This window comes from Triticum urartu, chromosome 5, assembly GCF_003073215.2.
Source record: "Triticum urartu cultivar G1812 chromosome 5, Tu2.1, whole genome shotgun sequence".
Taxonomy (NCBI): domain Eukaryota; kingdom Viridiplantae; phylum Streptophyta; class Magnoliopsida; order Poales; family Poaceae; genus Triticum; species Triticum urartu.
The window spans coordinates 120,615,961-120,629,836 of record NC_053026.1 but is presented as its reverse complement, the minus strand read 5'-3'; the positions used below and the strand labels follow the sequence as shown (position 1 = coordinate 120,629,836).

Genomic DNA, 13,876 nt, shown 5'->3' with positions numbered 1-13,876 from the left:
GTAATGGGCGGCCTGTAGTTAAAGGCGTAGCATCTACATGTTTGATCCGGACAAAAGCCAATGCATATAAAGTGTTTTCCACTAAAATTAAATACACATTTTTTTCCATCAAAATTAAAATAAATCCAAAATTACAATGCGAGCCACCTGTCAAAACAAACATGATATAATACGACGACCCCTCAAACAAACACGGCACGGCAACCACCAACACCCGGAAACAAACGCCAAGCGCACACCATCGGCACCGGTGGCACGCCGCCCGCTGTGTGCTTAGCGTTTTGGGGAAAAGCAACTCCAGAAAAATCCCATCTGGAGAGGGCCACGGAGAGCCACCCAGCACCGGACCAGCAAAGATTCCTCCAACCTTTCTACCCTCTCCGTCCATCTAGAATGCACATACGCCGTTGCCGTGGCCTCGGAGAATTACGGAAACACCCTCGGGTGGAATTACCAGAACGCCCTCGCGTGTGAAGTTACAGGAGTGCCCTTTCCCCGCCAATAAATAACCCCTCCGCCCTGACCTGATCCCCTCCCCCTTCCTCCTCCTCTTCCTCCTCCGATTGGGTGGCTGCCATTGCTCTCCACACCATCCAAGCTCGAGCTCCCATTTCATCACCACTCTGCTAGCCCGAGTCTCCCTCTTGACCCACCGTCGGTTCCAGGCCTCGAAATCCTCGTCCCAGTCTCTTTCTCCTTTCAAGAAGAATTTCTTTGGGTTGAGGGAGCTGCTGTTCTTGGTAGGACAGGCTAGGCCAGATCTGGGGGAGAGGGTGGGTTGTTGTTCCGCTTGAAATCTCTGGGTTTTGTTGCGCTGGAGGTTCTTGCTGGCCATGGTTTGTCCAGGCATGCTGAGGCGCAATCTCTGAGCTTTATGAAGATCGCCACTCACCTGCGCCGGTGCTGCTTCCTCCAGTCCTTCTCCGTCGTCTTCCTCTACTACTTTTATGTGATCTCATAATTGGCCCTCTAAAATCCGCCGTCGCTAGCAGTAAACTATTTTCTCCTTCTTCTTGTTCTTCTTGCTTCCTTTTCCTGCGTCAACAAGTGATAAATAAGAACCGTAGCAGCAGCATCATCATCATCAGCAGTAGTAGCCAAGTACTAGTGATTCCGGTGCCAAGATGTCGTCGTCATCGCTGTCGCCGGGAGGCGGAAGGCTGTCGGGCTCGGACGGCGACTCGGGGGCGACGTTCGCGGCCGGGGACAACCGGCGGGAGAAGAGGCGGCTGTCGAACCGGGAGTCGGCGCGGCGGTCGCGGCTGCGGAAGCAGCAGCACCTGGACGAGCTGGTGCAGGAGGTGGCGCGCCTCAAGGCCGAGAACGCGCGCGTGCTGGCGCGCGCCAACGACATCACCGGGCAGTTCGTGCGCGTGGACCAGGAGAACACCGTGCTCCGGGCGCGCGCCGCCGAGCTCGGCGACCGGCTGCGCTCCGTCAACCAGGTGCTCCGCGTCGTCGAGGAGTTCAGCGGCGTCGCCATGGACATCCAGGAGGAGTGCCCGCCTGACGACCCCCTGCTCCGGCCGTGGCAGATCCCGTACCCTGCCACCGCCATGCCCATCGCCGCCACCGCCACGCACATGCCCCAGTACTGATCGATCCGGTGATGATTGGGTCAATAATTGAGGATCCCCTGTAGGAGCTGAGCTGAGCTGTGGCTGGCAAGAGGAAGAAGATCTACTCTACTTGGCTGCTGCCTTGAGGATTATTACCAAGGCGTAGTTTGCTGCTATATGTTGTGTTTATTATGTTTCAGTAACTGTCCGTCGTCGTCCTCCTCCTCCGTGTCCTATGTAATGTAACAGTAATAAGGGTTAATTATATGTATGGTTGTGTTCTATGTATCGTGAATTTGTGATAATTCTGTTCAATGTTATTACCATGTCATGTTATTATGTTTGGTTCCAGTGTTCAGTGTAAATTCTGCAGTGTTCCAAGTAATAATTCAAGTGTTTGATCAGATTTTACAACAGTCACCGGATGTTGGTTTCTTGTTGAATTGAATGAAGAACAGTTTGGCCAGTTTCGCAGATTCACATGGTTTTTTTAGCCCACACCAAGTCTGTGTAAATCTGTGGGCTCATGTCAAATCACAAGTAAGGTGGAAGGCATCGAATCAGCTTGAGTGCAGAGAAACACCAAGTGCTCAAAAGCAGAGAAAGATCTTCAGCTTCAAGGTTCCTCCTGGATTCTGTCCGACAGCTCTCTGTTCTATGTTGTTTATTTTCTTGCATGCATCTATTCCAACCTTTTCATAGGCAAAAGCAAGGTGACAAGAATCAAATGGTACCACTAGGTCACAATCCATGTCGCAACCATCAAGATATGTGTTACAACAGGGAAGAAACAGCGTATACATCAGCACCTTTGATCAGTAATCACGCAATAATGGCTAATGACGGTAGCGTAAGCAAGCAGAACGAGATCCGTCATCAGAAAACTAAACTCGTGACCGCATACGAAAACGACGGTGAAAGGCAAGGGAAAACCTTAAAAACTTATCTTGACCGAACCAAATGACATCACCAGATAGAAGAGCACCAGTTATAGGTCATAATGATGGTGCTTGTTCCATTCATGATAATATCAAACATAAGGAGTAGCTTGTTAGGCATCCCACCATTGCATTAAGCCAAAAGGGTGAGCTCACTTCCAAAAGGATGACAGTGAAATCTAAATCATATTCATGTCAGAGGGAAGCCTTCCAATCCCTGAATTGGTTTGCAACACATATGAGACAAGACATATTTGATACGACAAAAAGCAAATTCAAAATGGTTCGATGTTCTCAAATGGTGGTGTGCTTATTTTCATGACAATCTCCACAGCAATCACTCTGTCATGCTCTCCAGAGAGTTTCAGAAATTACTGGCAAAACCAAAATGACAAAAGACTTCGAGATGTAGAACTTCTGGTTCAGCACTTCAGAACTACTCCTCGACAACGACGCTGATCTGCCCCTTCTCAAGCATGTCATAGAAGGATCGCGTCTTCCTCTGCTCGTTCCAGTGATGCATCTTCCACATACCACCAGCAACCAGCCCAAGGGTGAGTCCAATGAAGATCTCCTTCACCACGCTCGGCCCCTTGAGGGTCGCATGTGCAACTCTGCCGCCTGCCATCTGCTAGCTGTTGGGCTCAGATGCCAAAATGCCTGCAGAAAATGAGAAGATTCTGTGAGCTGATTTAGTGGGAACATGGTGACAGCATATCTTCACCAAGGCAGCAAGATACTTTAAATAAATGCAGGCATGCATGTGCAAACAACATAAAACAATTAGGCCATGATATATGATTTTTCAAGCGTTCAAAGGTCACTTGGGTTAATTGCGCAAAAACAAGTCTGTACAAATTTTCAAGACATAACCGAGTTGAGACTGGAAGAACTAGAATGTGAATCAAGAATTTCAAGATTTTGAGTTGTAAAATTAGTGGACCCAGCTATGTTAAACCAGCATGATTCACAAACAGTAGAGTGTGAGGAACAGGTTCTGATTCCACAAACTACTCATCTAAACCTCTCTAGAGAACAATAGTAGTTGCAAAAAGAGTCAACTCCCTGCTTTTGCACATCCTAGTATCATACTATTCCACCGCCCAAGTTTTTAAAAAGGCATCTTAAGATGGAGCAGGGAAAAAATGTGACACAATAAATGGTCCTCAGCATCAATCATTGCTTCTTTCAAGAACAAAAAATGTATGCAGTGTACCCTTCACCTAACCTGCCACTCATGCACAGAGGACACAGGCGTCGTAGTCAACAAAGCATAAATGAGGCAAAGCAATTAGTTGGGAGGAACTTCCTTATCACCCATCATCAGATTAACCATAAATTATCAACATCCTAGCAAATCCAACAATCACCACTCAAATTATGCATTGTTCCATACGAAGCACTCAGCCAAAAGAAGATGGACAATAACATCATAATTGCCACAACAGATCATTTTCTTCAACACAATGCATATTTAAGAAGTTACAGACAAACTACAAGATAAGTCAAGACCGGGTTCACTCAAATTCAAGAAATCACTAAGAAAATTAAAAAAAGTCCTTTCCATCAAAGAAAATACCCACAGAAAGTATACTTGATGAGATCTATGATAAGTTTGCACTTGGGGTTACTTTGAACATAAGCATCTTCATCAGTAAAAGAACTTTTCTGCTTTGGGATACTGAAAGGACATGAATCTAGCTAACATATACTATTGTATATAAGCCAAACCAAGTAATCAACACAGATGAGCTCTACCAACACGGCAATATGGTTGTGCTGATACGTTCATAAAGGAACTAATACCACAACACCAGCTGGAACCCCACTCACATAGATTAATGGCATTTTATAGAGCGCCATATCAGCAGGTTATTCGCAATAGTGATACCTCACAAAACCTATAATGTTAGCGCGGATAGCACAACAGTTACACATATGAAAACATATGCAGATATAAGACAGTCGCTAAGATACTTGAAAAATCTTACAAGAGTTATGCTGACATAAAATGAGAGGAAAATGTATAATTGTAATGTGCTAAGTGCAGCAGAGAGAAATTACTGGTGCTCTAAGAATATGAATTAACTAGAACAATAATAAAAGCACAGTCCTGCAACACCACTCATTCATGTGCATGGCAAAGTCGAGAACTACACAAGTCACAACACCATCATGAACATGATGCAGGTTGCTGAGCAAAAAGATAACAGAGTTTGATAATGATACGGGATGTTAGAAGCTGCGACAGTGCAATAGAAGGCACACCTAACTTCATATGTGAAACCAAAGATGACACACTAGTGAACATATAATGTGCTAGTAAGGGATTACACTGAGCCAAACCATCCAGAGGCAGCGGCGATGGTACCACGCCAAAGTATACTTCCTAATTACCAGGTATATAATCTGATACATACATATCCACATCTCATTGGAGCAAACGATGTTTCTTTCTTAGCCACCATTTCCCAATCCAAATCGCATGGCCCTCAAATCAAAACTGAACATGAGCTAGTCAGGGATAGCACTGAGCCAAACGATCCACAGGCAGCAGCTATGGTACGACGCCAAAAGATACCTCCTAGGTCCCAGATATATCATCTGATACATACATATTCACATCTCATTGGAGCAAACGATGTTTCTTTCCTAGCTACCATCTCCCAATCCAAATCGCACAGCCCTCAAATCACGAGTCTATGATGAACAAAAACATGGCCAAAAATTCGCACCGCATGTGGGCAGCGCACGCCGTGGTTACGAACAATATGCCGTATTCACACGAAAAAAAAATAATACCGCCTCGCAAATCACACGCATCCTGCTACCCTAAATCATCGCGCAACATCCCAAATTTCTAGCCCGTCGGTTGATGCCGTCGACAGCCCCAGCGAAATGGATCATCCAGGCACCGAGCGACCAGATCTGGAACGGTTCCTAACAAATTAGAGGGGGGAAACCTAGGATCCGATCCGCGAGAAGGCCACGAAGGAGCCTAGCCGCGCGCCAGGACACGGAGAGCCGAGGGATCGATTGAACGGAGCAGGTTCGAGCGGTGTGGGAAGAGGGGTCTGACCTTGCCGCCGCCGGAGGAGAAGGAGAGAGACGCCTGCGCCGCCGCGAGAGAGAGACCCACTCTTCGATTTGTTACGGGGATGGCGTTTTTGCGGAAACGCCCATTTAAGGGCTGAGATTCGCGGACGGGCCCGGTCCACACGGGTGGTCTGAGCCTCTGAGGCTCTGAGCGAGTGGAGGGCCCATCGGCATGCCCACCAGTCAACCACCTACGTTAGAGATGTTATAAACCTTTGTTTTCATCAAAGGGCATTTGGTCTAGTGGTATGATTCTCGCTTAGGGTGCGAGAGGTCCCGAGTTCAATTCTCGGAATGCCCCCAATTTTTTTATTTCTTTTAGCTTTTTTCGCCATCGTAACAAATTTCCTTCACATTTGCAGCAATAAATTTGTCTGTGCCTTTTGTTTCTTGCTTCCAAAATACAGACACCAACTCACTAAGGTTTATATAAAACGAAAAGTCGCCAGGAAAAATGAAGCTATCTTTGTCTGCTGCCTTCTCTATATGTATGTGTAATATCTATACTTAGAAACCATCCGGTAACATCACTGGTTCAGTACATCTCGACGGTGTAGTAAAACAAACTGGTGCAGTACACATAATCTTTTACCCACAGAGCTATGTGTAACTATTATGTAACTCGCTTATTCGACCAACCGACAAATTTGCATCGTCAGGACTGGCCGTCCTCTCTTATTGTGAAGGTGCATGAATGAATGCGGCTGCGAAAATAGGGACCTCTGACGCCACCCCGGCGTCCTCAAAATCAAGCGCTCCCGCGGACAGCTTTGTAGCACTCCAGGCTGCAGAGGGGGAGCTTCAGCTTCGAGTCCCTGTACCGGTACGCATTCGTGCAAGACGGTCCGGCGCACTTCTCACGCGGTGGAGGGTAGCTGGGTGATGAAGGCAAAGTGAGACGATGTTATCCGAGGCGCACATTTGGTGCTGATGATTTCTCAAATGTGGGGAGGGATGCGAGGATTGGTTACCTGCAGGGTTTGGAGTTGAAGATACTGGGGAGGCCTACTTCTTCAGGGAACGTGACCACCGTGCCTGTGGGCCCCATGACCCACCGGATGGAGCTCCTGGCGAGTTCTTGCGCTCTGGCTGCCTTCTCCTGAGTAAGAAGGAATGATTCTGTCAGAAGATAATAGTAGTAGAAAACGCGAGTGTCATGGGCATATGATCAAATGATGCAATGGACCTTCTCCTCTCGCTCCTTCTGCTTCCTCTCTTCTTTCTTCTTCTCGGTGTCCAGGCCCAGTATTTTCCTTATAGCTTCAGCCTGCAGTTAACACTTTTAAGAACTCCTAGGAACTGAACCTACTCCAGGAAGTTTAAAAGAAATCAAGCAAATGTTTCTCCAACCTCGCTTTCTTTAGTGGCTTTCTCCACTTGCATCTTGCGCCGCTGAGCAGCCTCAGCCTTCTTCGCGAGCATCTCAGCATCAGAGAGCTTTTCCTTCTTGCCTGGAGCCACAGAAAAATGTTTCAAATTAAATCAGCGCAAGACTTCAGTCAAGTTACAATAGGCAACAAGGTAGTATGTACTTCTTGATGAAGCTGCTGGTAAACCATCGGGGAACTCAATGGTACTGTTGCTGTTCCCATCCATCCATGATTGAAGGGCTCGGCGACGCGTTGTGAGAGGTTCACTCTTAACACTGGCAGACAATTCAGTGACTGCTTTCTGCTTCTTGTTTTCAGCTTCAAGATCATTATCAGAGGCCAGCTCCTCTTCTGCATTATCCTCATCAGCATCAGTAGAATCTCTTGACCTTTTCTTGCCATCTCTATTTGATTGGGGTGTAACAAAATCATTATCAACCTCATAAACTGTGCTCCTGCTCCGGTCTTTCTTCGAGGCATTCTTCTTAGGGTTACTCCCTCCTTTGTTTTTAGGTTCACGAATATGACCCTCATTATCATTAGAAGCTCCATGATTTTCAGGAGTACTTAAACCATATTCCTCATCTAATTCACTGTCCATGTTGGATTTCTTAGCAATCCTTCTACTCTTCCGGACAGGATCCGAAGACGCTTCTCTCTGAACTTTGGCAGGTTGTTCCGGAGTCAAGGTATCTTCAATTTTCCTCAGCTTTCTTGTTTTCTTGTCTTGAGAAGAGGGCAACCTATTTGAATCTTTGGCACCTTCAGTCTGAAAGTAATTCATCGTTTTAATTGGGTATCAATTATGGATAGCAAAGCAAATAAACGGACAGGACATGCATAGAACCAACATAACATCATGACTTGCAAAATATTCCCTTCGTTTTTATCTACTCTGCATATTAGATTTGTCTCAAGTCAAATTTTGTAAACTTTGACTAAGTTTATACAAAAATTTATTAACATCCACAGTGCCAAATAAGTACCATTAGAATCATCATTGCATATATTTTCGCATCTTATATATTACCTCCGTCTCAAATTACTTGTCTTAGATTTGTCTAGATACGGATGTATCTAGCACTAAAACTTGTCTAGATACAGATCATCCGTATATAGACAAATCTAAGACAAGTAATTCGGGACGGAGGGAGTATTTGTTATTGTGAAAGTTTATACGGAGCATTATTTTCTATAAACTTGGTCAAACTTTATAAACTTTGACTTCAGTCAAAGCTAATATGCAGAGTAAATAAAATGGAGGGAGTATAATCAGAACAGGTATAGTGCCAAGACTATGAGATAAAAGAAATATCTCGATAGAAACTGCATGTGTATGTCCTAATAACACCATCCAGTTTTCGTTGCAGAACTTGAATTTAGCAAGCTAGCAAATTTTCTTCTTCAAAATGATCCTTCTTTTCAGGTCTCAAGTACACTACGAAACAAAAGATATGATCACTTGTTGTTTACCTGATTACCATGCTTTTGCCGGTGCGATGAATCTCCTGGCCGTGTAGGCTTTGCAGCTGAAGACCTGGAATCTGGTATAGCAGGGTTTGGTTTTGCCGGTATGGTCCGACTGATTCCACCAATTTTGAGCTTCACTTTCCTTGGTTTCTGCGTGGTTGACAAATCATCATCCCCTGCTGACACATGTATCCCATGATTGCTTTCACCCTTTCTTGAGTTACTTCCTGATGCCTCAGAATGCAACTGGTGGCTCCCCTTGCTCTTATGTGAGTTTTTCAAGTTGGGAGGGGACAGAACACCCTCGGTGATACGCTTGGAAGCACGGTCCAGGGAAGGTCCATTCAGATAAAACTCTTGACGTCGGAGTCCTCCGTCAGAGGCAACATTGTCATCTGAGGGCAGCCTCTTTGAATTACTCCTAGATGACATAGATGACTACTTCACAGCAGGATTGCTCTCTGGCCTGGGTCTCCTCGTTGTGCTGGTCCAGTGGATCTTCTAACTAAATAAGACAACACACATAAACAAAAGGCATGTCTTTACTGGAAATGTTGAGTGTAAGTAAAAAATGTTGGGAAAATATATTGCATGATGCATCTTATGACTACAGAATGTGAAGCTGGCACCACCGCAATGCTGCAAGCTCAAAAATAATGGTACTTATAGGAAAGGTTATTAATTTACAAGAATAATAACAGTACACATATGGTTTTTAATACTATTTTTAATGGCTCGTCACCTTTCTTTTGGACTAAAAACTCTAGGGGAGGCCCCACAGTAAGAGTTCACAACAACTATCCAAAGCATAGCAAAACTTATGTAGATAAGATTCAGGTTAGAGAGCAAACCCAAACCTTGAATGGCGCCTTAGCTATTCTTAAGTAGGATTTCCAGGATGTAAGGTCAGGGACAACAATGTCAGAGATCTTTGCATTTCTTAGCTACCAAACGTTCCAAGCAGCGATGATGAACACCTCCATGAAGTGTGGCATTTGAAAATGAGAATGGCCAAGGTGAAAGGACCACTCCAAGAGTTGGGCTAGACAATGTTAATAGCTACTGTTATGCGTACGCAACTTAAATAAATCTTTACACGACATGGAACACGGTTAGAAATTTATTACCATCACCTATCTTTAAACTAGAGTTTATTTCTATTTGAAAAATTAAGGTAACATCAAGTTGAGTCAGCAACAGGTAGTTAGCTTTAATAACCTAATGGATAGGTATCAGGTAACTGAACTAACACAACTGCAATGCAAAAACATAACAATAGCTGGTGGTAAAACTGAGATACACAACAAGTCAGCAACAATGTTAAAAAGACATTTAAGAACATGTCGCTAAACTTAGTTAGAGTTGGAGATTTGGAGTAGAATAAATCCGATGCTCTCCCTGCTCATGTTCTCCTCCCTCAACCTCAAGGATGAAGACGAGTCTCACGAATAAGTGGTCATAGTCTCAATTAAAAAAATTATGATATTTGTACTGCATGGTACTAATTACTTGAATCAAAGTCAAACAGAAAATATATTATTGCACACAAATCAATCACCAGAAATTCAATTCATGAACAACCGAGCAAAAAATGAATCCCCAAAGTTGATCGTCCTTGAATTCCTAGCAAGCAACTTGTTTAGACACTTCTAATTTTATTCGCAAACAAGCAAAAAAGTGAAACCGCAAAGTTGATCATCCTGGACAACCTAGAAATATTATTAGCCGACGAGAATTCCTAAAGATCAGGACCACCAACTTGTTTAGATTTTAGATACTTTTAATTTTGTAATAATGTCATTTCTAAATACTTCCTCCGCAAAGCAGCATAACAATTGTTTTATAGCTACTTTACAATTGTAGCATATCTTCTTCACAAATGCAACAATTAAATTTTTTAGCTACTTTACAATTGTAACATATCTTCTTCACAATTGCAACAATAATGTAATATCAAGTTCAGTCAGCATCAGGTGGTTAGCTATAATAACCTAATGGATAGGTATCAGGCAGTTTTGTACTGATTAACACAACTGAATTATGGGCAAAAATTACGGTGCTAAAGCACAATAGGAATGGTTGGCGAGTTAACTGCAGTGCAGAACATAAAACTATATTACTTGAATCAAAGTCAAACAGAAAAACTATATTACTGCACACAAATCAATCGCCAGTAATTCAATTCGTGAACAACCTAGCAAAGAATGAAACCCCAAAGATGATCATCCTTGGACAACCTAGAAATATTATCAGCCGACGAGAATTCCTGAAGATCAGGACTAGCAGCCTGTTTATACACTCGTAATTTTGTAATAAGGTCGTTTCTAAATACTTCCTCGCCAAGGCAGCATACGCACCTAGATTTGTTGGTAAATTACATTAGCCCTAGCCCAACAAGGTGTATCATGTATGTAGCGACTGCTACCAAAACCTTCCGCGGGTAGGGGAGCAGATGATGAATAACGAGACGGGAGGGGAGGAGAGGGTTTGGCAGGAAGAGAAAGTCGGATGAGACCTTACCACTTTGGGAGCGACCAGACGGCTGGCGAGAGATCCGAGGATTGGGAAGTCGGCGTCGCGGGATGGAAATTCGGGGCCGGGAGGAGGGCCGGGGGCAACGGCCTGGCCGCTGGGCGCTGGGCGCCGGCGACTTGCCGAGTGAGGAGGGAGGGGGAGGGGCGAGGAGCTCGCCCTGGAATTCCGCCCGCCCTGCTTGTCGATTTGGGGGAGACGAGAAAGACGAAGTTCCACGGGTTCAACCGCTAGCGGCAGGGGCAGGGGCAGGGCCCGTTTGGGAGCTTCGTAAACTTCTCCACCCGGAAGATCTCATCTTTATCTGTGCCCGAGAAAAAGAAACCATTGTAAACAATTATTATATTTTCTGTTTGGATAGGGAGTTACAAGAAGCTAATACCAACCTGAAAATAATACTCTCTCCGATCCATATTACTTATTTCTTAAATGAGTGTATTTAGCAACGACAAAGCGTGACACACAGTTAAGGAGGGAGGAGAATAAAAGGCCGCTGCTAGGCGTAAGTCGGATGATGGACAAGATTTATAAACCGCCTTGGCGACCGTTCGATGAAGTCAGCGTGTGCGTCCGATCTGTGACAGCTGGAGCACACTTCCCTCAACAATGCTACCCCCGTTGTCTTCTCCATTGCTGCTCCACGCTACCCCTGTTGTCTTGCTGCTCCATGGCAGTCCCGTGCAAGGTAGAGCAACTCCTCCATGGAAGCTCCATGGCAGCACCGAGCGGCATGGCAAAGCTCCAATGCAACACCGATGGGCATCCGACGGAGCTCCATTGCAGCACCGCGCGGCACACGATGGTCCCAGCGATGCTCCAATACAACACCGGCAGCCCGGTGATGTTTCATCGCAGCACCAGCGGCCTCCGGCGATGCTCCAATACAACATCGGCCGCCTGATGACTCTCCATAGCAACCCCGGCAGCCCCCGGCGACTCTCCATAGCAACACTGGCGCGTTGCGTTGCAGCTCCTCCGCTGGTGCACAACACCACGACCCCATGGCATTGCAACTCCGTCGCTCACCGTCGTGTTGCATTGTAGCTCCGCCAACGGCGCGCAACACCATGGTTGTTGCGCTGCGTCTCCACCGCCGACGCGCAACACCATGGCCGTTGCACTGCAGCTCCTCCGCCGACAACCTGCGCTGCAGCTCCGTCGTCCCCATGCAGCGGCACGCTCGCTCAACTGTAGCCCCGCCGCCCATCGATGAGGCAGCCCGCATCCCCGGCTCACAGCCCCGAACCCGCCTCAACAGATTTGTAGTGCCGGTGGTCGGGAACGGGAAGCAACCGTTCTTCATCCCCTTGCATCGTTGGTGGCCGGTGGTGTCTCGATGTTGCGTCATCGGTGGAGGAATTGGGGGATACGAGAGAGAGGGAGCGGCTGTTGGGGAAATAAGGTGGAGAGAGCTCCGGTGGTCCTGGCCAGCGGTGCTCGCCGACCTTATGCTAGAGAGGGAGCCGAGAGGAAGAGGGGTGGGGATGACAATAGCGACAGAGGTAGGAGACGGAGGAAACGAAAGAAAAAAATATGCGGCTGTTGAGGAGATAAGGCTGTGCGGGAGGTGGATGGGTCCGACTGGACACGTGGAGGGCGCAGCAGGCGGCTGATTTGCTGAGAAATCAGTCGGTTGGAAGGAATACTTTTCCAGAATAAAATTTGAACCAAAAGCAGAATATGGTTGAAAACAGGACCGACTCACAAAAAAAATCAATCTAGCTGCTTTAGGTAGCTAGCTTTGCACGCGCAAGTGTGTATCCTTTCGGTAAATCAATTTGATGCTCTAAAATCAACATACTTCACTGATAAAATGTATCAAAAACGTTTACAAAAAATATTTTCACTCTTGGAGGGGGGAGGAAGGTCATGACCCCCTTTGGCCTCCAAGAGGCTCCGCGAGTGGTATCTAAGACTAAAATATATTTAGATACATCCGTTTGAGCGACAAGTAATATGGATTGGAGGGAGTAATGAATTAGAAGAAGAGTGACGCTACAAAGACAAGCTCTATTCACATACAACTAAATGGAATTTCATACAAGTGTCTTGTGGGAGCAAAATTGGATTCGAGATCTGCGGCATGACCTGAACTTTGACATCATAAGGAATTTTATTTGGGTCTGGAAGCTCATCTGGAAGATAAATATTCAGCTAAGAGACGATGTGATTGATTCCATCACCTGGAATTTCAGAACACCTACTCCACAAGCTCAAACTATAGCTTGCACTTCCAAGGCAGGACTCTCTCCACCTTCAAGTCCTCGTTTTGGACATCTTGGGCGCCTGCTAGGTGCAAGTTCTTCATATGGCTCCTTCACCTGAACCACATATAGTGTGTTGATTGCTTGCAAATAAGAGGCTGACCAATGAGTATTTCTGTCAGCTTTGCATGCATGAGTCCAAGTCATTAACACTCCTGTTCTGGTCATGTCTTGTTGCCAAGGTTGTTTGGTTCCATGCCTCACGTTGGCAGGGTTGTTAGTCCCTAAACCTTGTCTTCTGAGTACATTTTACCTGGGCAGTTGATCTACGGGAGAATATTATGGAGGCTGAGACGTCCATTTTGCATCATGTTTTCCTACTGTTATTTATATTGTTTTTGGTCATTATTCCACTTTATGATGCAATTCTAATGCCTTTTATCTCTTAATTTGCAAGATTTACGTGGAGAGGGAGATTACCGGCACCTGGAACTGGACCTAAAAGAGCTACAACACATGTGCCTATTCTACAGAGCTCCAAATGACTTGAAACTTCACAGAGGTTTTTCATTGAATATATAAAAACTGAAGCAAAGAAATACCAAAGGGGCCACCAGTTGTCCATAAGGCAATAGGGCACGACCACCCTCCTGGGCGCGCCCTGATGCCTCGTGGGGCCCACGGCTGGCCTTCGGTGCCCATCTTTT

The 13,876-nt window shown here is 45.7% G+C and overlaps 3 protein-coding genes and 1 non-coding gene across 5 annotated transcripts; 2 read left to right on the top strand and 2 right to left on the bottom strand.

Moving 5' to 3' along the window:
- Nucleotides 1-523: 523 nt before the first annotated feature.
- LOC125508138 (ocs element-binding factor 1-like) lies at nt 524-1,898 on the top strand. The gene has a single exon (XM_048672741.1). The coding sequence runs from the start codon at nt 1,125-1,127 to the stop codon at nt 1,596-1,598; it is 474 nt and encodes a 157-aa protein (XP_048528698.1). The 5' UTR covers nt 524-1,124; the 3' UTR covers nt 1,599-1,898.
- A 766-nt stretch (nt 1,899-2,664) lies between these two features.
- LOC125508139 (cytochrome c oxidase subunit 5C) lies at nt 2,665-3,157 on the bottom strand. Its single transcript, XM_048672742.1, has one exon. It carries the CDS (start codon nt 3,123-3,125, stop codon nt 2,934-2,936), a length of 192 nt encoding a protein of 63 aa, XP_048528699.1. The 5' UTR covers nt 3,126-3,157; the 3' UTR covers nt 2,665-2,933.
- A 2,665-nt stretch (nt 3,158-5,822) lies between these two features.
- Nucleotides 5,823-5,894, top strand: TRNAP-AGG. Its single transcript has one exon. It is a non-coding gene; the product is annotated as a tRNA-Pro (tRNA).
- Nucleotides 5,895-6,048: 154 nt separating this feature from the next.
- LOC125508137 (eukaryotic translation initiation factor 5B) lies at nt 6,049-11,244 on the bottom strand. Of its 2 annotated transcripts, none has more exons than XM_048672739.1 (7): nt 10,949-11,244; nt 8,437-8,938; nt 7,126-7,732; nt 6,944-7,044; nt 6,780-6,860; nt 6,565-6,692; nt 6,049-6,468 (listed from the first exon to the last, which is right to left on the bottom strand). In XM_048672739.1, exons 2-7 carry the CDS (start codon nt 8,863-8,865, stop codon nt 6,342-6,344), a joined length of 1,473 nt encoding a protein of 490 aa, XP_048528696.1. In that variant the 5' UTR covers nt 8,866-8,938; nt 10,949-11,244; the 3' UTR covers nt 6,049-6,341. The 2 variants fall into 2 exon arrangements, with proteins under 2 accessions (XP_048528696.1, XP_048528695.1); XM_048672738.1 differs by having other exon boundaries at nt 10,954-11,244.
- Nucleotides 11,245-13,876: the final 2,632 nt, after the last annotated feature.

Coding starts and splice junctions, on each gene's coding strand:
- LOC125508138 (XM_048672741.1), top strand. CDS start 1,125: ATGTCGTCGTCATCGCTGTCGCCGGGAGGCGGAAGGCTGTCGGGCTCG.
- LOC125508139 (XM_048672742.1), bottom strand. CDS start 3,125: ATGGCAGGCGGCAGAGTTGCACATGCGACCCTCAAGGGGCCGAGCGTG.
- LOC125508137 (XM_048672739.1), bottom strand. CDS start 8,865: ATGTCATCTAGGAGTAATTCAAAGAGGCTGCCCTCAGATGACAATGTT. Junction 7,733..8,436: donor GGCAAAAGCATGGTAATCAG/GTAAACAACAAG, acceptor AATTACTTTCAG/ACTGAAGGTGCCAAAGATTC. Junction 6,469..6,564: donor TTCAACTCCAAACCCTGCAG/GTAACCAATCCT, acceptor TTCATCACCCAG/CTACCCTCCACCGCGTGAGA.